This window comes from Strigops habroptila, chromosome 10 (assembly GCF_004027225.2).
Source record: "Strigops habroptila isolate Jane chromosome 10, bStrHab1.2.pri, whole genome shotgun sequence".
NCBI classification, from domain to species: Eukaryota; Metazoa; Chordata; class Aves; order Psittaciformes; family Psittacidae; genus Strigops; species Strigops habroptila.
This window is the reverse complement of record NC_046359.1, coordinates 36,228,641-36,253,952: the sequence shown is the minus strand read 5'-3', so window position 1 is coordinate 36,253,952 and position 25,312 is coordinate 36,228,641. Positions and strand designations below refer to the sequence as shown.

Sequence of the window (25,312 nt, the reverse complement as noted above, 5' to 3'; positions counted from 1 at the left end):
TGAAAGGTTACAATTTTCAGTTTTGGATTAAGGAATAAGCAGAACTGTTTGATGTAGAATAAATTACCCAGTTCCACAGACAAGAAGTCTCAGTTTTGCAAAGGTGGCCTTTTTAGTTCTTGTTTAGGTGTTTTGCTTACTCTGTCAGCCCGGAGTATATTGTTGTTCAGTCACTTTCTGACAGGTTGCAGGAACTGGTATTTCACTGAGCAAAGACTAGAACAAGGAAGGGAACAAACCTTTTTGTGGAGGACTACTGCTGGTGTGAGAACGTCCTGAATGTAAAGGTTGGAGGCTCCAGGTTGGATGCATATGTAAAGTAGACTGAAATTAAGACCACAGCATAGAAATTGATTTCATTACAGAAATCCTGGTGTTTAGGTTGCTAAATAGTTTGCTCTGTAAAAGATTCTTTTGTAGAAGCTCTTCGAGAATTTCCAGCATCTGTTGTTTGCAGCAGCTGTTAGATATTGAGCAGAAAGATGTGGCTGTCCTCAGAAGAGTAAGAAAAATGTATTCTTTATCTTGATAAATTCAGTTCAGGTTGAGTAACTCTTCGGATATTAAAACCAGTTTTCCTCGTGGATTTCACTTATCTTTGGGAGATTTTTGGCGCTCCGTTCGAATACCTAAATGTGTATGTTCCAAAGACTGAAGTCTCTTTCTGCCAAAATTTGCTGTGTGACTTATGAGCCTATAGAAAGACCATTATAGTGACTTAAGCTGATACTTGGCTTGTGCTTATGCAAGACATCTCCAAATAATCCTTTAACTTGATTTGAACAGTGCTTTGTTCTTCAGAGAGAAACCATATAGAGTTGACTGAAGAAAGGGAACTGTGCTTTTGCAATGAATTTCAGTGTTTTGAAAGTTCATTTTTCTTTTTAATCCCATTTAAAAGTTAAACCCCCAAATTCTGCATTTCATTGTAGAAGGAAAGAGTTTCTCTCCAGGGCATTTATCTCCACAGGTAGGAGACCCTGCTGGGTAGCCTTATCTGATGCCTCACCGCTCTCGGCTCAGCTTGCTCTATGGGTCATCAGAAAAGGCAAGTTTCCAGTTAGTTCTGTTGGAAAGCTGTCAAACTTTACCATCCCCAGCATGTTTTAATAGTATTTTTTTGTTACCCTTCATATAATTTTGATTTTTATGGTTTCCAGATGGTAGATAATTCAGCACAGCCCTTGGCGGAGTTTGGATTCCAGCTCACCTGGTGTCTCACAGCCTGGCAGAAACTTCTGATTTAGGTGCCAGGTGCTGCAAAGGGACCCACAGAACATATGAACTATAGTGAAATGGAGTAGTGAAATACAGTGTAAGAGTATTTGGAGATAATTTAGACCACTCCAGCACTTCAGTGCCTGAGTTTTCTTGTGAATTCCTCAGTGTTTTGGTTACCCACCTATGTGGATATTGGTTATCTTGAAGTTTCGTTTGGGGGGTGACAAACACTTTGGTATTTAAGTACCTGTCCCCTCTTGACTTACTGCAAGTACTCTCTAAATTCAAACAATTCAAAGCAATTCTTATTTCAGTAAGATCATCTGTTCAACCTTAGATACCTGAAGAGCTAAACCCAGTGCCAGGAGGTAACTGAACAATGCGGTCTTACTCTGTAGCACAGTGATACAGGAGCTGGCACAGCAGGGAAGAGGCTGGTTGCCAGCATTGTTCTGAAGCAGATGTGCCCAGCACAAAAAGTGATATTGAATCTCACAGTTGATAAATCAAGCACTTTTTTCCAGCCTTTTGCATCATTGTCTGTTACTGGTAAAATAAATCATAACAGGGTAAATTTAAAATCTGTTTAAGGCTTGTGGGACAATGAGAACGTTAGTAGGTACCTGTTTAGTACTACTGAATGTGGCTCAGTTGTGACAGGAGACACCCATGGAAGATTCACCATAACCATTTGGTGGGGTGTTCCATTTCTTCCCCAGTAATTTGGCTATAGCACTATTTTACCAGCCCATTCCTTCTGAACCAGCACAATTATAGGTGTTTCTTTTACCCTATTTAAAAACAGAGATTTCAAAATATTTTTAGCTAGGGTAGAGCGTCGTTATTTGTAGAAGTTCTTAAAGTAACATCTGACAAAGTAGATCAGAACTTAAGGAGGGACAACAGGAATGAAGGTCCTGGATGCATGGGGAGGAGCGGAGAGAGCTTGGCCAAAGCTCCTTGCTCCAGTCCAAGCAGCAAGGTGTACTGGTGTGCTGTAGAGCAGAGGCTGTGCCCAGTGCAGGTTCTGCAGTGTCCAAGTGCCTCTGCAACAGCAGTGAAGGTGTGTCTACAAATGCCTTGCAATGCTTTGATGTAATAGCAGGACAATTGTATGCTAACTCCAAAGAAAGGAAGACTTGGATTTTATGCTGAAATCCATCTGAAGCATTTCAAGCTCAGGTTTCTCACCAAGCAGTGGACTCTTAACTAAACTGTTCTGGATTGGGATCAAGGGCATCCGTTGTACAACTAGAAACACAAACTTTACAGGACCAGAGCGAGGGAAAGCACAAGCAAGAGAAACAGGACTTTGTAATCCGATGATGAGGTCACTTACCTGGGAGGGGGGAAACACAGGCTGTACTTCAAGGACTGTGTATTTTACATGAAACAGTCCAAGAGTTTATTAGCAGTTTTGGAAGCTTAAACAGAACTAAACATAGCCTGTAAAGTGGTGGCTTGAACGATTTCTGTTAAGGGTCTTTGTAAATAATTGAGCAAAGCTTTAAAATGACAGTAATAAACATGGAACGAAAGTAAGATTTTTGTACATGTAGTTTCTTGGTTGGTTGGTTTGGTTTGTTTTTCTTTTCCCCAGGTCCTTGATATTTGTGGAATCGGTTCATTTCATATCAGAATTTTGCATGGTGAAAGCTTCTGCTTAATCCTATTTTAAGCCTCTGGTTGATCTTAGCTTAAATGTGCTCCTCAAGCTAGGGTTTGTGTACGTGCCAGAAATGATTCTTGGTTTGTGTTATAGTTTTAAGAGAAATGAGCCTAATGAAAGTCAATCGGAATTCTCCATCCACATCTGTGGATATAAAACGTTGATGCAATAGAGGTGCATGCCAGCGCTCGTGTGCTGCTCCGTTTATAACGTCGAAGTGAAGAAAATGCAAATGAATTGTACTTCAGTGCATGACTAAATTTAGGGTATTCAACCAGGTTCTTTATTATGTTTACCTCCAATTTTGATGGTTTAAAAAACCTCACTTGTTATTAGCTAAATTTACAATGGCAGTTTTAGGTTTCTAGGAAGCTCTAGTGACCTCTGTAAAGAGGTAATTCAGTGAACCTGTCACTAATAATTTCATTCTGTAGCTAATAGTAATGGGTTTAATCCAGAAATTATGAGCTGGGCCCCCCTTCCCTGAGGGAAGTATTTCTTTCCATCTTTAAATGTAAGGGGGGTGAGTAGTAAATTTAACAGGACCTGGCTGTTCTTTCATTTTTGAAGGCAGGAGGCTTTGCGAAGTACTGTGCAGAATGCAGTAATACACAGCACAGTTTTCCTTGCTTTCCCTCCATCTGAAGGCAGCCACATGTGTCTCCCGTGCCATTTGAATGGAGTACAGCTTTGTTTGGTGTTGCTCTTGTGTTTACCTGCACCTTGCAAACTAGCTCATGGTGGCTGGTGTGTTTTAGATGTGCCCGAGGCACAAGAAGCATCACCATGCTCTGACTGAAGAGTATCCGTGGCTCTGCTCAGTGTTTCCAGTAGTCATGTAAGCAGATCAGTAATGCAGTACTTGTGAAGAAAGTCATAAAAGATAATGACATTGGGGAAGTGTTGACTTGTTTAGCTCTGAAAGAAGTGCAGTCATTCACCAAGAAAGCAAGAAACCTGGGAAAGTGCTTTCACTGCCTTTACCAATTGTACCTCGCTATGTTTTAGTATTGAATTAGAATGCTAATCACTGAGTTCTTCTCTGTCTTGTCCTAATGAAAGAAGTTCCTGTATGGAGGGGACTGGCATTTCAGTCGGTAAGCATTTCAAACACAGCCCTTTGTTTCTGCTTTGGGTATTTTGTGAGGATTCAAAAGTAGCTCAGCAATAACTTCTTTTATAGAAAACTTCCAACCAGAAATTACACATCATCATCCCTTTGATTTACAGTTCTACTTTGCAGTTATATTCTGTGTACTACATGGAGGTTTTAAAAGCAAACTTTCTACTTAGTGCTAAGCATCAACTCTCAAGCCTATTGCCTTTACGGTATGTATTATAATATACACATTATGCACATACACTGTCCTAAGTAGAGTGAAATCATCAGTGCCACTTAAAGAAGCACATCTCCCCATGCCTGCTGGTTATCCTTGCCTGTTATGGTGGCCACCCTTAGGCCAGCAAACAAGCTTGTGCAGGTACGTGGTGAGCTGAAGTTGGGAAATTTTATAGGGATTAAAACTAATGTATGAGGGGGAAGTGTGTGGGTGAGCGTTTTAGCACATGTTCGCGTGACAACACACTTGCCTCTTAAAATTATCGCCTAGCTTTGAAATTCCTTGTCCTCTGACCTCGGCCGAGCATTCCAGGTTCCCTTCTCTCCCTTCTTCCCTGCCCCCTTCCCCTTGAAATGCACAGCTTGCTTTCACCCCTGGCTTGTAATATGCCAGTAACCAAGGAGCTGAGGGTCAGTTTCTACTCACCATGCACAATACTGCTGCTCCTGCCCCACATCTCTCACTTGGTTGTACAGGAAAGGCAGGAAGAACACTGGCGGATATTAGAGTCTTTTCTAATGCCTAGCAATAACCTTGTACGCATTCGGCTTTGAGTACTGTCACCAGATCCACGGGATACTTTTTTGTTCACTGTGAGGAAAAAAAGTGTAGCGGACATGTCATGCAAGCATGAAGAACCAGTCATCCAAAATTGACTGGGATGCTTTCCTCAAGGGTGGGTTATTTTTTCCCTTATGTCTCTAAAATTCTTTGGGGAAGATTTTTTTTTTTTGCTGGTAGGTTTATACCAAAGTTGTTTTGGAAAAGGCACACGGCATGAGCATATGCAAGGATGAATATCTTCTGACAAACAGAACTATCTATCTGTGGCTGCTTTTTGCTTTCCATAGCTGATTGGGCTGCGAGTTCTTGCTGGGAAGGTCAGTATCTTATGCATGCATTGCTCATTAAAACCATATCTGGCTGGTGACTTTTAAATACTGTAGACTAAACAAGGCTGTTCTGTTAAATAAGGTTTAAAATTGTAAAAAGAATATTCAGGTTTTATTATCTGAACACCGCTATAAAGGTTCCATGGCCTGGTAGTAAAGCGATTGCTTAGCTTTATTAAAATTAGCAGTGCCCGTGCGCTGGAACAGGTACCTGGCCCAATTAAGTGAGCTGGGAGGGAATTGCAAAGGGACCAAACCTTTCTCCTGGCCACGCAATGGCTGTGCAGCTGCTGCGGCCGCAGGGCTGCCAGAAGCTGCCTGCAGCTGCTCTGTGCCTGTCCCTGATACAGAGGTGGTTTAGTGGGGCTGACTCTACAGCTGGGGTGCTGCTGGCACCTACCCAGGCACTCTTCTTTGCCAGGGTATGAAAAAGTATCTCCATGCTCGTACTCGGTAATGACCTAAAGTGACTAGTGTTCTCTCGGTTCCCATAGCCTGGTTTCCTGTGCAGGCGGGTATCAGTCCTGCTGCTTCAGAATCCTGGAATGCTTCACGATCCACAAATCCTGGGTATGGAAAGAAACTGTACTCCTAAATATGTTTCAGCACATAAGCCTCTTCAGGTTCCTTAATTCTTACGTGAAGAGAGTTATCTGATACTACAATTCACGTAACCAGTAGAGAACCAAATCCTGTTCCAACGAATCTCCTAGAAACAGCATGTATAGGACATACAAAATAGGTAGCCTGTAAGGATAGGAAAAAACAGTATTGTCTGACTGAATTTGCTACATACATCAGACCGTAGCAGAAGTAATCTGATTGAGGTCTGGTCTTGAATATGATCTTTACGTAGCTATCCAACTGTACTTACTGAATGTAAATCCCTGGAGGTACCACCAGGTTTGAAAAGCCTTCAAGTACATAGCCTTAGACATTTGGTCAATACTGGACATCTTCAATATAAAACTTTGGTTTGTTAAATGGACCTCATGCAGAGAAATAATGTATCTGGGTTTGTAAAACAAATGTAAGGCAGTTTCTGTATCCACAGTGCTTTTCCAAAGGTTGTTTTTTTTCATATGAGAACTGATGGGGAAGGTATACAGCTGCAGTTTGGTACTGACAAGAATATAGCTCAGAACTGTGTGGCTCCAGTGAACCTGTGCACTGCAGAAAACGCTAAATCAGGGTTTGGGGAGATACACTTCAGTATCTGTAGGCATAATACAAAAGGGATAGTGATAGTATTAAAAAAAAAAAACCATAAACCAAACATGATTACATGGGGAATGTGGCAGAGGTATTTCATAGTTTAGACTTGTCTCAAGGATTTTGACTTAGAGTAGCAGCTAAACCAGACACATATTAAACTCACTGTAGTGAATAACCTTGGAAATGATGTGACTTGCTTATGAGAGGCAGTAACTGTAGTTTAGGCTAAACAGTGTAAAATCAGAGTGTCCAGAGAAATCTGCCGTGTCCTAAAGCTATGGAAGTTGGTGCTCTGAAAGGTCTGGTTCTTGCTTTGTCTGAATGTATGAGAAATTCCCAGGCTCCCATCTGTTTGCTAAGAGACAGCTAGAAAAGATTGACTTCCCATTGCAGGAGCTGTGTTTGGGTAACCCTCTGGCAGGCAAGCAGCCTAGTGAGCAAACATTGAGTTTGGGCTCAAATAGCATTTTCTCTTGCCTTGTCTGTCAGGCCTGCCTTGGTGTGTGAGGAAAGCTCACATCAAATAAAAGCTCCTCTGTGGGCTCTAGCAATGCTTGTTTACCCCAAACACTTAGATCTTTCTTTTTCTGAAGGAAAAAAGATTAGCTTTGGTGCTTATTTCACTTTCCTAATGAGGAAAGGTGAAGGTGTGATGTGGGTTGTGCACAAAAGGGGAGGAAGCCCTTTCATGCATTATTTGAAGATTTAAAGCAGTTAATTTTGAAAATCCTTTAGGAAAATGAATAATGAAGCAGCTGGTGGGGGGGGTTCTCTCCTGTTACTTTTACTAAGCCAAAGGAATACTACAAGGTTGAAGGTTGAACTTGCAATAGGTAGAACAAATGCTTCAGAACTACAGTTGTTGCCTAATTTGCTCTTAAATGATTAGCAAGAACCTTCTACTTTCCTTGCTGTCAAAGTGAATGAAATGAACAACCAAATGAATGATTTTCTGATGCCTGCAACATAAACATATATGTTGCACATAACTGTTCATATTGCAAACATACTATATGGCATTATTTACGCAGTTGCAATAAATATTGATGTTGCATTATTAATTTCCCTGAAATGAAATGCAAAACAATGGTCCCTACCTTAAAAGAGTAAATGGGTCCCTACCTATTGAGACCTTAGTGTTTTCAAAGAATCCCTTACATTTCAAGACTGATGTTTCCAGAGCTGTGAGTATGAATCTGAAAAATTGACTTTCCTTTGCTTCTCTAGTTGAAATACAAACAGTGGTGGTTGTGTTTTCTGGACTGTTGCTATAAGAGTCCCTCCAAATGCACTTCTTGGTTTCTTTGATTGCAGACAAGTTAATCTTAATTTGGTAGTTCCTGTATCAATGTTGTTAAAGTGCATTTCTCCTTGGGGGGGCAAAAAAATAGACTGCAATAGTTGCTTTCACTACAACGTCAGGATGGTGGTTGTAATTAAAGTGCTGGTGTTATGCAAGTGATGGAATTACTGCTTTTTATGTCACTTGTTTATTTTAGGTTCAGATAAAGCTTTCTGTTAGTTTTTCCCTCTGGTCAGTCTGGACTATTTTACAAGTGACATTATACATGTGTGCGCTTACATAAGATATACTTCAGTGTAGTTAGTTCGTAGTGGAAAAGGTACACCTGTGAGAGAGGAATGCGAATGAGAAAATGTAACTGTGTGTAAACATGTTTATGCAGCTGCATTTTAATGTAACTTATTATTGGAGCGCCCGGTTTAGAGAAGAATAAAACTGTTACCACTGAAGACAAGCTATTAAACATTCCTTCAGAACACTGTGAGCTGTGGGTAAATCAAAAATAGAGATCTTCAGTTCTGCTTCCAGATGTATTTGTACTTTGAACAAGTTTTCTTCGTATTAGTATCTTTCCATAATAAAGTATTTTTCAGAGTCTCACATCTGAGATTTGTTTCTGGTTTCCACGATGAATACACAACTTTTTTAGCAATATATTATTTAGCAATGTAAATAATTGCTTCTAGTGTGGGGAATTTTTAAACTTAATAGCTTTTTGAGACTTGAGTGTGATGTGGGACTTGAGTTACTGCAGAGCCTCAAGATACACATTTCAATTCGGAGTATATGTGCTTTGGAAACATGCAAAACAAAAGTTGTCTCTATTAGATCTTCACTGAAAAAACAAATCATCAAATTGATGTCAATGTTTCTGTTGTGTAAGTAGATAAACCAAGATGGTCTTATATTTCATACAACTCGACCTTCACACGACCTGGTTTAAACCTCAATGAAAAAAGTTAGACAAACACTGCTGGAGTGTCTCTCTTCAGTTGTGGGAGAACACTGGAAAATGTCACTATCATACTTGGAGAGCTTTTTAAAAAATCAATAAAGGAAAGAGTTTAGATTCCTGCTGTAGTTGTTTGCAATATCATACTGATCTGGCTCCTTAATTACACTAGGGACTAAGACATTGTTCTAGGCACTTCATAGACAATAAAAAACCCCTTTCGCCCCCCCAAATTGATTTCTGTGCTTTGAGTTTCAGTGATATTTAAGATGATGTGACCTTAAACGTCCAGTTTCCAGCATATTAAAAGAACGTGTTGGTATCTGTTTTATTGACTGTAGTGTGGATAGTTTAAATCTCCCAATTGCAAGCCAGGAGTCCTCCGTTTATCTAAACAACTCCACATAGAGCATGATCCGCAATCATGTCTTAACATTTCCCCTCTCACTAGTGCTGGAGGAGACTGCTTTGTAAGGCTTAAAGCTTTTTTCAGCCTCTCTGCTCACTTAACTCTCAGCCTTTCCCGAGGATATCAGTTATGAAAGATTTTGTGATGAAGTCTGGATGAGTGGAAACAAGTATTTCTGGACCCAAGAGCACCACGGTGGCACCTGGCTATCTCTTGCAGAGTTATCAGGTGTGACACAATCAGTGGTGGTCTAGACTTGGTAATCTCTGATGGATCAAGCTGACTCAGTCCAATTAACTTCAATACTGTGCTCCTGGCATGTCCCATGTACTGCTACAATCTGGAAGATCCCAATATGGGCCCTGTGTGCCCCTAAATAATTAAAGTAGCTGCCACTATCTCAGTATTACCTGAAGTGCAGCACAAAACTACACTGTAGAACAAAAAGCAGTAAATAAATGGTTGGTCCTTACCATGTTTCTCCCACTGCATTATTTGTTTTACATGTCACTTGGTAAATTGCCTACTGTGAGTATGGCACTCTAGCAGCTAAGATGTAGTAGAGAATATTGCTTCCAAGAAAAAACCACCGGTCAGGAAATTCTGTAGGTGGAGAGGAATTGTAATAAAAATTCAATGTAGCTATAATAGAATGTGCCATGTACAGAACTCATTCTGGCATTTTAACCTCTCATTAGCTCTTTACTTCTAGTCCTTATTTCCTTATTCTCCTCAGTTCACTACATTCAGCAGAACTTCTACAGCACCTCTGGCACCTTCAATTTGGCCTTCAAGGGTTTCAAAAGCCTCTGCGCCATTTCCCTGAGCACTTGAATAGTTCTTCAGCATCAATTTGTCCCTACAGCATCCAAACCCACCACCAGCTCTCCTACTAATGTCCAACACTGTTAAAGTCCTTCAGCTTCTTCTGGATCTCTCTTTCTCCTTAAAAGACACTGCTGTGACAAGAAGAATCTGTGATTAACATCATGTTAAGCTCCGAGAGTCATGTGGAGGCATCCAGCCAAGAGAAGGCTCAGAGAATGTTGTGCTGACAGCGTTGGAAGGGTGGGAGCTTGGGAGCAGCCCTTCATGATGGGCAGCCAAAGCTCGCAGAAGTGGCTGGTTCTTGATAGCGTAGCCTGGGGTAACTCCAGTTTAGGAAAGGCTATGAAAGGATCATGGCCAAGAACTGCAACTCTTGATACCTTGCTTAGAGAATGGTCAGACTTCATATACTGCAACACAGTATGTCAGCTGTACTTTGTAAATATAAGCTTCCATTTTTTAGGCTAATCTTCTTATATATTTTACAAACTGATTTACTTGAATCTCTGATATAGTTATCCTCATATTCTATGATTCTATAACAGGTGTTTTGAGTTTTTTCCCTCCTAAGGATTGTATATAGAATTCTGGGAACTATATTAATATTTTTACTACTACTTGGTTTTCTTTGTTCAATATTATTTTAAAATCTCAGTTAAAAAGCTGCTTATTGTACTAAGTTGATAAGAGATGGTTTGCCCATTTTCCTACATTCAAAGGACTTCTCTTTGATCAGAACATGCAGAGTACTTTTGCCCAGAGCAGCACATCTCTCTTCAAGGCCTTGAAGTTCAAATCACAAACTTTTAAGTAAGCAGTGAAATCTAAACATAATAATTAATCTTCATGGTGGTTAAATTTTATTCTGCTTATTTGCTCTTTAATGCAGAGTGAAGCTTTGGGAGTTTGTTTTATTTATGATAGAAATACTGTCACTTGGAAAATGTATTGCTAGATCCATAGGTAGGTGGAACTTTTTGGTGAATCAGAGATTGTATGGACTTAAACCAAGACTGAATTAGTAGTGCAGCCGTCCTGCAGATTCTCTGCACATGTGCATTTCCAGGTGGTAGGTAGAGCAGAGTGTTAACTCATTTGTCTTCTCGAGGCTTCTACAGATTAGATTTGACGTCCCTGGTCTGCCTTGAATCAACCTAAATTCTTCCATTCGTTCCCACCTTCCCCCAGTTTTTCTGTACCTGCGCTCCATGTGCTGCAGAGCTCAGGCCTATTTCCTGATCAGTTACAAATATAAAGTCAGTATTTGTCTGATATCGCTGGAGATGAACAGCGGGATAAGTAGCAACATTAAAAGTTGAATGTAGGGCAGAAGGGGGTGTGAAAGGGTGTGTGATGGAGATGTCCAAACCAGGAGTGTGCCACGGGAACACTGGACCATTAAAGCTTTGCAGGGATGGAGGGTAGCATGGAGAAGAGGTTTCCCAGCACTCGCAGTGTTGAGGTTGCCCCTCAGATACTGAAAGGCAAGTCACTACAAGTCTGTGACTCAAATACATGATACAGTATTTAATTTCCACAGGAATCATTTTATTAAGGCATAACCTATCAACGTACATTATACATTTGTTTTACTATCATCCAGGAAGCTGATGTGCTAAGATAGAGTAACACTATTTTGTGCAGTGCATATAATCTGAGAGCTTTAATAGACTCTAATCCTTAGATTTTGATAGCCCTTTTCCTCCTAGGTATCAAAGCGGTGAGATATATGCCTCTTGTCACTTCTTTGAGCTGGTTAGTAAATACAAGTGATGCAGTACCTGGTATACAGTCACACATGTTTAAGAAATACTTTTATTAGTAGTTAGGTTTTTCAAAAATATGTAGGATTTGTGGCTTGGGAGAAGTAGCTTTGAGATCATTGTTGTGACATTTTGGCCTTATATTCTGTGTTTCAGCTCTTCAGAAAGCGAGCATCATATTGTAGTGCCGCTTCCATTTTGAGTTACGGTTGAACGTTATCTGCTTTGTAGTATTGCTGTTCTGTTCAATGAATATATCCGAGTTTCTTGTATGAGAACTGTCTGGGATCCTTAGCACTGAATAGCTCTACATGGGATGGAGAGCAAGTTTTCTGTTAGAGAGCCTATCAGTGTTAGAAAAATGATGTTGTAGGGAGGATGCCGACGGCATGTGGGAGGTGGAGACAGGGCAGCTGATGCCAGTGACATTTTCCAGTTGAAGCTAAGTGGGAAAGGCAGGGAACACTGGCTTAGTGAAGTAATGTTTCCTAAGTGGGGAAGCAGCACAGTCCCTCACCACCTGTTAGAGACCAGATCAAGTGAGCAGGAAGAGCTGCTGTGCATAAAAACTTGGACCAGAATTGGGACGAGTAATTCTAAGGTCACACCAAGGGAAACCCAGTTCCCTTCGGTAAGACTTCTTTTGCTTTACAAGGAGTAAAGATGCATGTAGATGAGTGATTCCTTTTGCTACAACCAGTTCAGCTTGACCCTGAAATCAGAGCTCCTGCATTTCACCAGAGGAGAAGAGAGCTCTTCTGAAAGGCCAGTTCCAGCTGGGTCGTGATCTGCTTTGGATCTGGTTTCTAAGATCTGCCCCAGGAGGATGCCAGTTCTGAGGTTTGCAGCTGAGACACCCAGAGCTGAGGAGAAACCAGGAGTTGTCTCCCAAAGCACGAGGCTTGTGAGCATGGGAGGTTTAGCAGTTCCTTTGAGCATACCCTGGCAGAGCAGGCTGAGAGCAGCTCATAGCTTTTCATAGTCCCTTATAATACAGCTCTGTGAGCAGAGTAAGGACAGCGTTTCCCACCTCAACACTGAGCTCTTCCAAAACTCGACCTGTCACTTTATTCCCGAGGACCTACAATTGAGGGTTCAAATATCCCCAGACTTTGGCAACCTCTGTTTTTATATTTTAGCTTGTAAGTGACCAGGCAGTCTTCAGCTTTCTGCATGAATAGCCTGGAGTAATTCACTTTGTATGTATAAAGCCTTTAAGAAAATGCATCTGAGGAGTGTGTGGGGATGTTTACTTCTGGACTCCTGGGTCCTCAAGTGCTTGGGTGTGAAGGAAGCTCAGGAAAAGGCATTTTAGGTACAAAAATATTAAAACCTGGTGGGGGGGAAAGCCCTATTTTTCAGTTAGTTTTCTCTGTTGCTGTTGAAGTGTCAGAGGTATTTTGTCAGAAATGCCTGACAACCAAACGATGAAGTAAGAGCTTGCGGCTGGGGAGGGGGACGAGACGTTGCCAGGAACTAATGAGGCCCGAGGTGAGTTTGGAAAACGCTCCAAATGACACTCGGTGCTGTTTTCAGTGTCCTGCCTTCCTCAGCTCTTTCTATTTCACAAACGCTGGTGGCGAGGTGCTGCCGCTTGTGCTTTCCGCGCAAGGATGCGCGGTGAAGCAGGGGCAGAGTGAGAGGCAGGGGCCAGGAGCCCGGCTCCCCGCGGGCGCGGCGCTCATCCCCACATCAGCCTGAACCCAAGCAGATCAAAGAGGGCTGGAACCGAGGGCGGGGAGCGCCCCGGGGCTCCCGCAGCAGCGGGGAGGAGCCGGCGGGGCGCTGCCAGCTCCCTGACCTGCCGCGGGGAGGAGCGGGCTCGGCTCGGCGCAGCGCTCCCCGCTCAGCGCCGGAGTTGGGCGAGCGGCGAAGCGAGCCCCGCTGTCGGGTGGCTGCGGGAAGAGCGGGCAGCTCCCCCCCTTCAGTGCGCCGGGGATACCTGGTTGAGGAGGGGGCTGCGTTCTCCCTCCGGCTGATCATCTCCGGTAAGCGTTGAGCAAGTAGGTTCGTTGTGTTGGATCGCTTCAAATCTGGCCGTGCGCTCCCGTGGTGTGCTTTAGGGTACAGCTGCAACAGCTCAGGCTTTCAGCAAGCGTTAGCGCGGAGGTTTAACTAAGACTGTTGTGTACCTTCGGTTTATTTACACTGAAATGCTACTTTGTAATGCAAGGAGGGTCTTGCGCTTGTAAAAGGCTGCAGCTGGGTAGAATGCCGGAGAGCTTAGAGCAGGACCCTGCTAGCGCTGAAGAGCATGGTGAGAAAGAAAAACATCCCCCCGGGTGGAGAGCCAGCTATTTCAACAGATGTGCTATTATACAAGTGGTGTATGAAGTTTATCATTTGGCTCAACCAAGGGGAGACTTAAAACCTACATGGGACATGAAGCGGGAGGGAAAGAAATCAGTTCCCGCATGTTTTAGCTTTCGAAGGAAATGATTGTTGGGCTGCTCATGTAAACTCTGCTGTGTCTTGTGTAGCTCAAGGTGAAGAACACCCCGTGCTTATCAGCTAGGTGTGAGCTGCCTGAGGTGCGCCCGCGTTCTCACCAAGAGCTTTGCTTGTTTAATGTCCAGTAGTTGTAAAATTATGTTAGTGCTTCTATTAAAATACAAAGAAAAAAAATGCAGTTATTAATAGATTCTTTAAAGATGTTCAAATATAGCTTTTTGGTCAGAAAACAGAAATCTGATTCTAAACAGATGGTCCAGAGATTTCTTAACCTTGTAGATAAGGCTGATATGGCCAGGATGATGGTGGCCATACCTGGAGCTGTGTCCTCAAGAAGTGCCTGTGTGTCCCTCTACAGCTGTAATACTTTCGATGTTAATCCCACAGCGTGATGAAGTCAAAATCTGTGGAACTTCCAATACGAATAACTCCTTTTACATCCAGCAAGGGACATATTTTGGTTTCTCCCCCTCTGTGAGAGCAGGATTACAGCTATTTTGGACCCGAGTATTTGCGATTACAAAAACGTAAATGCCTTTCATATGGTAATGGAAAGGCAGCAAGTTGTGTAAATAAGATTTAGTGTGATGACAGTGTCACAGTTGTAAGAAATGTTTGGGGTTTCTTTAACAGCTTTCCGTGCTCTTAAACTGTGCTGAGCTATACCTGCTCCCAAGAGCTATGCATGTTATTTCTTGTAGTATGTTTTGTTCCAATCACTTCTGCTTGTAGTTGTATCTCATTCCAAAATTCAGAGTATTTTGAAGCTCTTTTTGTTCTTTTTTTTTCTTAATAACATTCTTTCCATTTCCCCTATCTATATATATGCTTTTTTTTTTATTTAATATAATTTTAGGATGGTACAAAACTTCTGGAAGAGAATTTTCAGGGCTCCTTGTTGTTGCTTCTATCTATAGTTTAATTACTTATTGGGAATTCTGACTTTGACAAGACTTTGTAGCTAAAGCACTGCTATTGATTTCTTTAGTCGAAGCCCTGCAAATGGTCTGCTGTTGTTTTACTGTTTGTGCCAAAAGTAACTTCAGCTTAAAAGCAAGGCAAAACCTATTTCTGATCTTCTGGTTTCCCCACCCTTTGCAGCCTTCCCCAGCTCCCTCACCCCATAGCTGCCGCTGGTGGGTCAGTTCATGCGCCTGCTTTTGGCAGCGCTGGTTCGCTGGTGCCCATCTGTAGCATGAGCTGTGGTCCTGGCGTGGTGACATGTGGAAACTCCGTGTCACAGGAACTGCAATTCCCCCTCCAGCCTGCGACGCAGGAAATGAACTCATGGTGGCTGGGGTGCAGGATGGGGCAGCTGCTCAACCTCTGAGGCTGCTGAGAGCGATGGAGGGGCTACAGCAGCTCTTGAAACTCTTGGTACGAAATGGAAGGGGGGGAAATTCCCCTTCTGCAGATCTCTTCTGCTTCTTAATTGTCTTCTAATTACTACTTCGTGGTGCCGAGCACTTAGATTGCTGAAAATCTGCTTGTTAATAGGGGGACATTAGTTGGGAAAATGAGTATTTATAGACTGTGCAGAAAATAAACTGACCCTAATGGCATTTCTCAAAAAGAGGAGCTACATTTCATCAGTCCTCAAAGCAGAACGGTTGCATTAATAAATATATCAGGGAAACTTGTGTGCTGATGAAATAAGAATTCCAGAATCTTCTTGAAGGTGAAATACACGTATTTAAAACACACTTTAAATACCTGAGAAAGAAGTGGAAAGTACAGGGAAGGCTTGTTCTGGTAAGTGTCTGTATTTTGTATAGTGAAAGCTTTTCAGGGAAGACCCAGTGGTTAAGAGCTGAGATGGAAGAGCAAGAATCAGGCTATTGAGAAAAACCAAGCACTGCATATGAACACATAGGGGTAAGAGCTAGAGAGTCTGAAAAATGCCTAGCTGAGAGCCAAAACAGAGCTCAACAACCATAAAACATGAAAAAGCTGTTTGACTTGCTAAAGACCATTGCAGTGATAGATAACTAGATGTGTCCCATAAAACCCAGTATCAACCACCAGGCACCACCTGCTACTCCTGCGAGCACTGAGAAACAGCAAAGATGCAAAGAATTTCGGTGATGTGAAGGAGGAGAAAACCCTCCTTAAGAGTGGCTCTGCGCTGGTTGGCACAGCAAACAACCCAGAGAGGATTTAAGCGGGTTTACACGCTGAGACCATGTAACCCATTTGCCACAGTGAAAAGCTTCAGCGTCTTAAGGGACTACAAGACCATTAGAATATTTCATCTGGAAGAAGACTTAATAGGTAGCACTGGGATTGTTAAGTGTTGCTTATTTCAAGAATGAACTGCTTTTAGAATCCAGCTGGTTTAGATGAACTTTTGACATGAAAAGACGTTTTTGTTACTTCAGACATCATGTTCGTCTCAGAACCATGACAGGTCGGCAAGGTTTGGAAAGCTGGTTCAGCTGGCTGAGTGGCACAATGCTTTAGATAGCTTTTAAATGAAATCTGAGTTTTGTCCTCTGTTGAACAGAATATGTAAAGTCTTAGAACCAGCTTAGGTTTGTTTTAGTGCAAAGTGTAGGTTTTTGTTTGTTTTCTTGCATGGTTAAAAGACCCCTCAACAGTTAGCTGTTCTCTGTCGTCTTCAAAGATCTATCATTTATCTGTACTAATCCACTAGGTTATACTAAATTTCCACTACATCATTCCCTCTGGAATTTGCACTTCTGAGTTGCAGTTGCAGGCCTTATGAGTCCAGATGGGATTTGTTGAACCAATCTGGTTTTAAGTATTGGGGGCTTTAATCTTTTCAGTTGCAGCCAAAGGACCAGGTGAACTTAATCCAAGTCTAAGAAGAACACCCTAGTTGGGGAACACTAAATCCTACCTAGTTTCAGTGTGGTACAGCATTACTTGATTTCCTGAAGTGGATGGCAGATGTCTGCTGGATAAGCTGTGTTCATTGTTGGCCCCACAAACAAGAGGGAGATTACTCCATAAAACCATTGCCTCTGCAGACCAAGGTGCTTCCCAGATATGACACTCCTCCAAGCTGCTGTTTTGAACCCTGTGGCTAACGTGCTTTGTTAGCAGTTACCCTTATCAAGCATGGAGTAGTTAAGGATAATTCTAGTTTTCTTTCCTTAGCAGCCCAGCTGGCATGACTTCTAAATAGGTGTTAATGTTTGAAATACCTTGTGTCTAGCTGGAGAGGTGAGTACCTAAGTGTGATGTATTAAACATGTAGGTGAGTACTTTTCCTAATTGTATTTAAACTTCTATTAAGTAGGGTTGCCTGTAGTAAAACCTGTATTATCTACAGCCTCATTATTCAGAATACCTGCTCACTGCTTCAAAGCCTTCAGATAGAAATTGGTATAAGTCTGAAAATCCCACTCGGTTGGAGAATACCAAATACTAAAGCAGTCTGAGGAATGCAGCAGAAATAAATGTCAACATTGAAAGAATTCAGAATTGTCAGACTGTTTTCAAAGATCCTTATTTTTAGATGTTTGTTCGTGATGAACAAGTTCTTTGATTTCCCACATCCATGTGTTATTAAAATCTGACTCTGCTTTTACTTGCTGCATTTTAACCAGCTTATTTGTGCATCCTCTAGAGGAGAGACTCTCAGTTAACTCTTGCCTTGGGCCATTAGTGCATTTCTCAGTAAGTTCCCAGTCACTGCAGTTATGGCAGAGGAGACAAAATACAGCAGAGAGATAAGAATATAACCTCAGAATGTATTTTGTGTAACAGCTACAGGTGAAGTTTTGCTGTCAGTGGAGTTGCAGTTGGTTGTAGAGAGACACAAGTACTTAATTTTTAATACCCTCAAATGCGAGTGAAACAAAACTCAGATGACGTTAGAGACTTGTCAGATGACATCAACCATCTTGCATCTGGTTAAAGAAAAGCTACCAAACCAAATGAAAATGTACATCCCAACTCATTCTAGAGAATTAGTTTGAGTCCCAGTTCTTAGTGTTGGCTGAATAAAATGCTTAATCAAATGGCTACCTTAAGCATGCAGAGTAGTCTGTCTTTAATACTGCATTGAAAGAGCTTCAAGCTAAGCAGGTGCTTCCATTGCCTTGCTCAAAGATTCCATGAAAATGGACAGAACTCAATAGTTTCTCAAGGCTTAGAGAGAATCAGCTTGATCTGTTAATATTTTGATAGCTTGAAATAGTTCATGAATAGCCTGTTCAACAGGAGAACAAAGGCAGAATTATGTGTTGTGGTAGGGATGATGATGATCCTTGGCTTTTCTTTGAATTTTCTAGTTTCTGATGAGTCTTTCTGAATGTTATATTTAACTGAAAAGGCATGCAGGTAGATATTGCATCTGTTGGAAATACAGCATTTTATCTTTGATCATATTAAATAGAGGCTGGCTGGAGCAAAAGTTCTGATTCCTGTGTTGGTGTTCAGGAGGAGCACAGACCCTGAAGGTCTCAAGCCTCTGTGTCTCGGCTGGGATTGCCCAGCTTCTGTGGGCTTACATCTCTGTTTGGCACATGTGTGCTTTGCATGTAAATGTGTGGTTTCCTTTATAAACTGATTAGAAACAGCTACTAAAAATTATGTCCTGTTATCTCAATGGCTGAATGCTGCAGATGTCCTGGGCTTACAGCAAAAGGATGGTGCATCTGCCCTCTTGAAGGGTGAGGTATTGGGAGTGTTTCCCTACCTTGTTTTCAGTTACAGTAGTAGTCTGCGGGACAGTAACTTTGAGTGTACAGCGGTTTCAGGTGCTACGGATGTGTCAGACTAACTTAGAAACAGAAATGTAACAGCATCACTGTGCAGTCTATCTCGAATGTGGAAATAAGCAGCCAGAAGTTCCCCAAAATGCTGCCAGCTGCCTGCAGAGGAGCTTTCTCTGCCTTAACGTCCAGCTCTTGCTCTGTCCACTTCAGCAGGCTTTGAAGCTGCCTACAGTGCGAGAGGACCAGCCTGTTCAAACGCAGTGGTATTTCACACAACTGATGTGTCTCTTCAGAGCGAAGCAAAGTTTAGCCAGCCACTTGAATTCGCTCTCTGTACTCAGCAGAGTCCTCCATGGGCTTGACTTGCCTGGGTCAGGGTAGGGGGGACCCGGCAGGAATGTGTGGAATTGAAGGCTGGAAAATACACTCGTTGAGCAGCATATTCTCCTGTTCTGAGCAGTTATCTAAATGCAAGTGATTTCCCAGGGCATCTGGCTCTGCACATGATCTAGAACAAATAGCAGAGGATTAATCTGCACTTCAGAAGTGAAGGATTTAGCTATGTCTGGGGGAGATGCTGGGGGGGGGGGGCTGCTGGGGGTAGCATTCCGCTCTGGAAAGCGCTTTCTGCTCAGAATTGGCATTCAGGCAATTAAATAGCTCAGCTGGCTGGGCAGGCTTAGCTCTCTGAGCACTCGGCAAAGGTAGCGGGGAAGAAAATGAGTTAGAAACTTCCTCACTTAGCTGTCTTAATCCGTATGTTGTGTCTTTCTGCAAAGTTCAGTGTCTGCGATGCAAGCCTTGCAATTTGGGCTCGGAATGCTGTTGCTTGAATTCAGTGTTAAAAAGGTAACATGAAGTTAGCCAAAGCAGTTGTAATTAACTGACTTTTTAAAGCAAGAGTTGATTTATTCTTTTAAATAGCACATAATTAGTGTTCTTCCTCCTCTTCCCTCCTCCCTGCCGCGTAACTTGGGAAGTAAATTCCTATCTAAGCATGATGTTTGACCTTTCATGTTATTTATCAAAATAATCATCTCCAACTTATTTATTAAAACATGATTATAATTAACGCAAGGGAAATTGGCTGCTGCGAGCACTTCAGACGAGTTCTGATTTCGAGCCAAGCTCCTCAGTCACCTTTCCAGTGTTAATAGTTTTCCACTTATTTACCTTCTGCTTAAAAAAGGCAAGACTTTGGAAGAAAATCCTTATTATCCTTTATTTACAGCATTTCTTACTTGCCTTTGGAATACGTGTTATTCAGAAGCATGAGCTTCTCCATCAGCGGTGGTTGAATCCTGGGTTTCTTTATTTTTAAGCTTGGGAAAACGTGGTTGTGTTTAGTGTTTGTAACAATTCATTTTGAGCTTCTGCTAAAGCCCTGGTCCACCGTTCAGGAATTCTGACAGATGTCTGCTGAAGTGGCTTGATTTATTTAAATAAGGCATTTTAAACTAATTCCTTCCAAAATACAAATATGCCCTGTTTTCAGTAGAAATTGGAGATGGGAAAGGAGGTTACTGAAACCAGCACATTAATGATTATTAAACAACCTCTACCGTGTGGTCCTGTCTCCTGCTGGCTTTCAAAGCACACAGGCAAATTGCAGTGCAAGGTGTGGATGCTTGCACAGGTTATACCAAAATCTGTTTTCGTAACTAGAGGCTGTTACTTAGTCTTGTTTCCATGCATCTCAATCACTACTTGTTAGCTGTGACCCAGGGACTGTCAAGTGTCTATTCACTTGATTTACGTCTTGGTCTAATCACTGAGCGTTTATGCAACTTTTTGTTAAACAAATGAAAGTCCTTTAAAACATTCCTGGCAGTGTGGGAATGACTCTTTTCTATTTCCTTGTCTTGTGAAAGATGAAGGCGAGACAGGAGCTTTACTCATTTTAATCTAAAGCTATTTCTGAGCAGCTGAAAACACCGCAGCTCTGTAAACTTTGCTTTTTTGTTTCTTCAGGAACACCACGTATCCATCGAGAACTTGGAGCATGGCTATGAGCAACGTCAGTGACTCTGTGGTTCTGAGCAATGGCAGCATCTTGTCAAATGCTACTGGCCCAGGTATTGTTGCAGCTCCTGACGGAGATGTCACGGCCCAACAACTCCCATCCAAGGAAACACCAAGAACAAAAGCGAGTCCAAATGGCTGCCTCCAACTTAATGGTACAATCAAGCCATCCTTTCTGCCTTTAGACAACCAAAGAACTCAGCAGATGTTGTCGCAGTGCTGCCACCCTTGTCCATACCATCACTCTTTGAGTAGCCATAATAACAAGCAAGAATGTCATTCAGTGGTTGGCAGCTCAGCACCATCTCCTATGACTTCGTGCTGCATGCAGCCACATTCTGAGTATTCAGCATCTATTTGCCAAAAACACACGCCCATATATCAGCCTGCCTGCTGTCTTCAGCCCTCCCCATCCTTCTGCCTTCACCATCAGTGGCCTGACCATTTTCAGCATCAGCCAGTGCAGCAACATGTAGCCAGGATAAGGTAAGCAGACTGCGTTATTTGTTAGTTCTCAGTGTGGGTAACCTTTCCCAGAACTAATTCATTTTCTTACAAAAGCAGAAGATGTAAAAGGAAGATGAACCAAATTTCTTCCCCAGTGTTTTTACAAGTTCATCTGTGCTGTATTTTTCTTTTCAGGAGAAACCAAGTCAGGGAACTAGTTTTGCTGGGCTACATGAATATTCCTGAAGTGAATTAGCTCTTTCTGGGGAGGGGGGAAAAGGCTGGTTTTAATTCTTCTTGGGGGTAGTTTGGAAGCTCAGTAGCTCTTTTACAAGACACAGTGTACATCTATATTGTGTGAAACAAACCAATACAGAGATAACTAAGAAAACTCTGAGTGAACTGCTATTTCTGCATAGTGTAATCAAACCTCATACTTCCTCAAAAAGATGTGTTGAAAAACACTTCCAATACTTCTAATTCTAAGGGTGGTTTTTCTTTGTCAGGTCAGCTGGTTCAGTGAGTTATCCCCATGTCTTCTCAGCGTATGTATCTGCTGAGCTTCAAAGTTGTGCTCAGATTGGGAAATTTTGGATTGTTCCAAGTTTTAATCCTTTCTATCCCCCGCTTCATATGAACTTGCGTCTTTATCTGTTAGTTAGCTTTGGAGATCAAGTGACTGTAGTCCCAGCTACAAGGAGCAACAGCCATAAGGAAAATTTACAGCCTGCAGGTCCTGGTCAAAAGCAGTCAGTTGAAGAGGCACCTTCTAAAATCCAAATTCCCTGTTGCAGTAAGACACTTCAAAGCTTTTATGCAGGATTATTTTTTCTTGAGTGGGGCCAAACTGGATGAATTTTCACTGGGGTAATAAAATCTACCCTTCTTCCTGTCAGCCAACATCTGCATCCTCGCTTGAAAGCTTGGAGCTCTGAGTATTGCTCAGTCAGTTCTAATCATTTTATCTTGATGAAATGTATGAACTGATTTTAAACTTCGGAGAGTATCAGTCTGGGACAAATATGTAATGTGGAAAAAGTCAAAGCAAATAAAGCTTTTTCCTTGAGTTGAAAGCAGATGAAAATAAGGATAATGATACAATGTGCAAATCAGCTTTGCCCTGCCAGAAAATGGAAAAAATCTTCTCAGTTGCTGGAACTGCTTATGATCAGACATGTTTTTTTCCACCCCATACTCGTTTGAATGTTAAGTCAAGATGAAAACTCTCATATAAGTTTGTATGCAAAGGTATGCAGGAGGTTGAGCCATTACAGAATCAGTCATACTTTTTCAACTGTCAGAATGGGTGCACTGATTTCCCTGTTTTATTCCCTGTGCAGCAGGACTGTTAAAACTTCATCTGTATTCCATAATCTTAAGGGAGGGAACAAATATGATCCACAATCTGTGTTTCTGTTCTTACTTTAGAAAAAAACAACAGATATGGTAAAATAATGTTTTCCATAGCACTTCATAAATACAAAGACTTTGTTTGAACTGCTCTGATTGGGATCTTAAGCCAAGATGCCTTTTTTCATCTTGGACTTCCTCACCATGGTGTGCATTTGTACATAAATGGTCAGAAATTAAGTAATGATTTATGATAAATGTTCATCTTACTGTTAGCAGTCAAAATAAGGATGCAACCTGACCTTTAAAACATCTATACTTAGTTACTCAACTGTAGGCATTAGGATACTCTACATATTCCTATCAAGTGGTTACTGTTTAATTTCTGGACTTGCTTCTATCTAAGGCCATTGAATTTTCTCAGTGAGAAGAGACTTGCAATATGGCTCATAGGTCAGTAAATCAAACGAGTCTATCTTCTAAAAGCCACCTAGGTTCTGGTAGCTGTTACCTGTTCTTTTAGCTCTAAATGTGTGGTAAATAGGGCTTGGTCCTTTGTCATGTAGGGGAAGCTGGACTTTTAACTCCTTAAACTGGCCATGGCTGCATTAATGGACAATGCATACATCTGACTGTATCACTTATCTTTGGTTCCATGCTGATCACACATCTTTTTTCTCTGGGTAGTCCACAAGATATGTCTAAATATAATGGTCTCCTGTTGCATTGTGAGTCTAGTTTATCATACTGAGGTGCCACCGTCAATGAGACATGTTGACAGATGGTGAAACCAGGGTGCAAGTGGATGCAGCCTTGCAGGTGGATGAATGCATGCTCAGGAAGAAGCAGACTATCTCATTGGTACTGACTTTGCAGTGCTAAAGAGAAGAGGTGATAAATATGTATTAATTCTTTATATGCTCAGGTAACTTTCTGTACACAGAAGAGTAACGCTTAGGGGTATGATATTTTTACATGCTCTTTGTTCTACACTCTATTACATTTTGAGCCTACAATCTGCCCAACAGCTTCTTCTCCACATACTTTTCTTACGAGGCTAACTGGAAATCATCCAGCTAACACGTGCATGTTTTAACAGGGTTATTTAAAATGCAGGTTCTCATACGATACATCAACTAAATTCAGTGTGTGGTCAAACTGGCTTTCATTTTGGTTCTTTGTTTTTAAAAAATGCATTGCAATATTGTTATAGTTTTAAGTTTAAGGGGGGGAAGATGTGATTAGACAGAGGAGGGTGAATGCTTTCTGCAAACTGTATCACTAATGCTTACAGCTCTGGGCAGGTAACCAATTGTTTCAGCACGACAGGTTTTGTCAGGTTTTGAAGCCCAAGGCTTAATGTTTGTCAGTGACCTAATATTAAAGGAATGTGGCTCTGGTATATCATTGCAGATTGGAGTATATGAAGAAGACAGATTGAAATAATGCCACACTTGTCCTATCCTCTTAAAGCTGGCTGGATCTGGAATTTTGCAATGTGTTCAGCTTTGAAGTTTAAACTATATTACATGCAGTTGTCATCTGTACACCATAACGTGAATGTCTGGGCAGCTGGTACCTTTTTTAGATTGGTGGAAAGGGCTTTGTAGCATAAAAGACAATATTTGTAGTGGTTGGTGGTTGTGATTGTGGCAAGCAGTTCTACTGCGAAAGTAGGTAAAATAGGTCAGCTGTTGGTTGTGATGATTCTGATGTAGATTCATCTGTAGATGATTTTGTGAGGTTGGAAGATCTTGAGCAAAGTTCTCTTTTGTTTTGTGCACGTGTATAAGATGTGGTTCATTCAAACATGCTCATGCCTCTTTTTTTAGTGGGCATAATATCTTGACCATACAAACACTCCATGAGAAATTCCAGCTGTCTCTCCATATCAGAATGTAGTTGTCCAGGGACTTGATTTGCTTTCTGACAAGCAGTTTCTGAACTTACCTGTTTGGAGCACAGCATGATTAGTTGTTCTTTTCAGGCACTATTAGAAGATCATTTTTCTACCCTGCCCCTTTGGAGGACTCATGCTGAAGTAACCCTTTTTGTCTGAAGGCACTTCGGTGTCTCTAGAAAACTCTGGGGCTTAGAGCCACTGGAAGGTGGGTAGTTATTGCCCCTCCTTTGCTGCCCTCTGCTGCTGTATTCATCAGCAACCTTCAGTAGACAATAAGTAGACAATAGAAATGAGAAAGAAGAACCAAGTAAGGCTGTTAGTCTGAAGAAGTGCAAGCAGCATGAAGGCTGATGCTAACTGGAAGCACCGAGTTAGGAGTCGCTAGGGAAGACTAAAACTACACAGCCCACCAGCATTTTTAGTGGGATGAAAGGAGGATAAAACAAATAACAAAGGGATGCATATTTTAACAGAACTGAATACTGCAGTCAAGAAATGTAAAACCAGAAAACTCTTCAAATCATTCCTGGTCTTTTTCACAGTCTGTTCTTTTATATGCATGCATGCCTATATAGTAGGAGCAGAAGAGGAAGAATGTGTAGAGATTATTCAGTAAGTCATCTCAGGGTCGTGGAAAGCATGGGTAACAGTGTTGTCTCTGGTACCAACATGAACTGCTTCTCTCAGATTTGTATGTGAAATGGGGAAACACCAGTTAAAAGCTACTTGTATCCTTGCTAATCTTGAGGCCAACTCTGTTGGGATCTCTCTTTGGTGAAACAATTTAGATCTATGGACTTGGAGACAAAAGGTAGGGGAGAAAGAGGTCAGGGAGCTATAAAAGAACCGATGGATGGTACT

General features: G+C 41.7%; 1 protein-coding gene across 5 annotated transcripts in view; it reads left to right on the top strand.

The window, feature by feature from the left end:
- The window catches only part of DISP1 (dispatched RND transporter family member 1), an 87,695-nt gene that overhangs the window by 34,170 nt on the left and 28,213 nt on the right, over positions 1–25,312 (top strand). For 3 of the 5 annotated variants that reach the window (XM_030500256.1, XM_030500253.1, XM_030500252.1), the window contains exons 1-2: positions 4,295–4,371; positions 20,701–21,237. In XM_030500256.1, coding sequence (XP_030356116.1) covers positions 4,307–4,371; positions 20,701–21,237 — 602 coding nt within the window. In that variant the 5' untranslated portion in view covers positions 4,295–4,306. Of the gene's footprint in view, positions 1–4,294; positions 4,372–20,700; positions 21,238–25,312 lie in introns of those variants that run through there. The other 2 variants (XM_030500255.1, XM_030500254.1) reach the window with 1 other exon arrangement.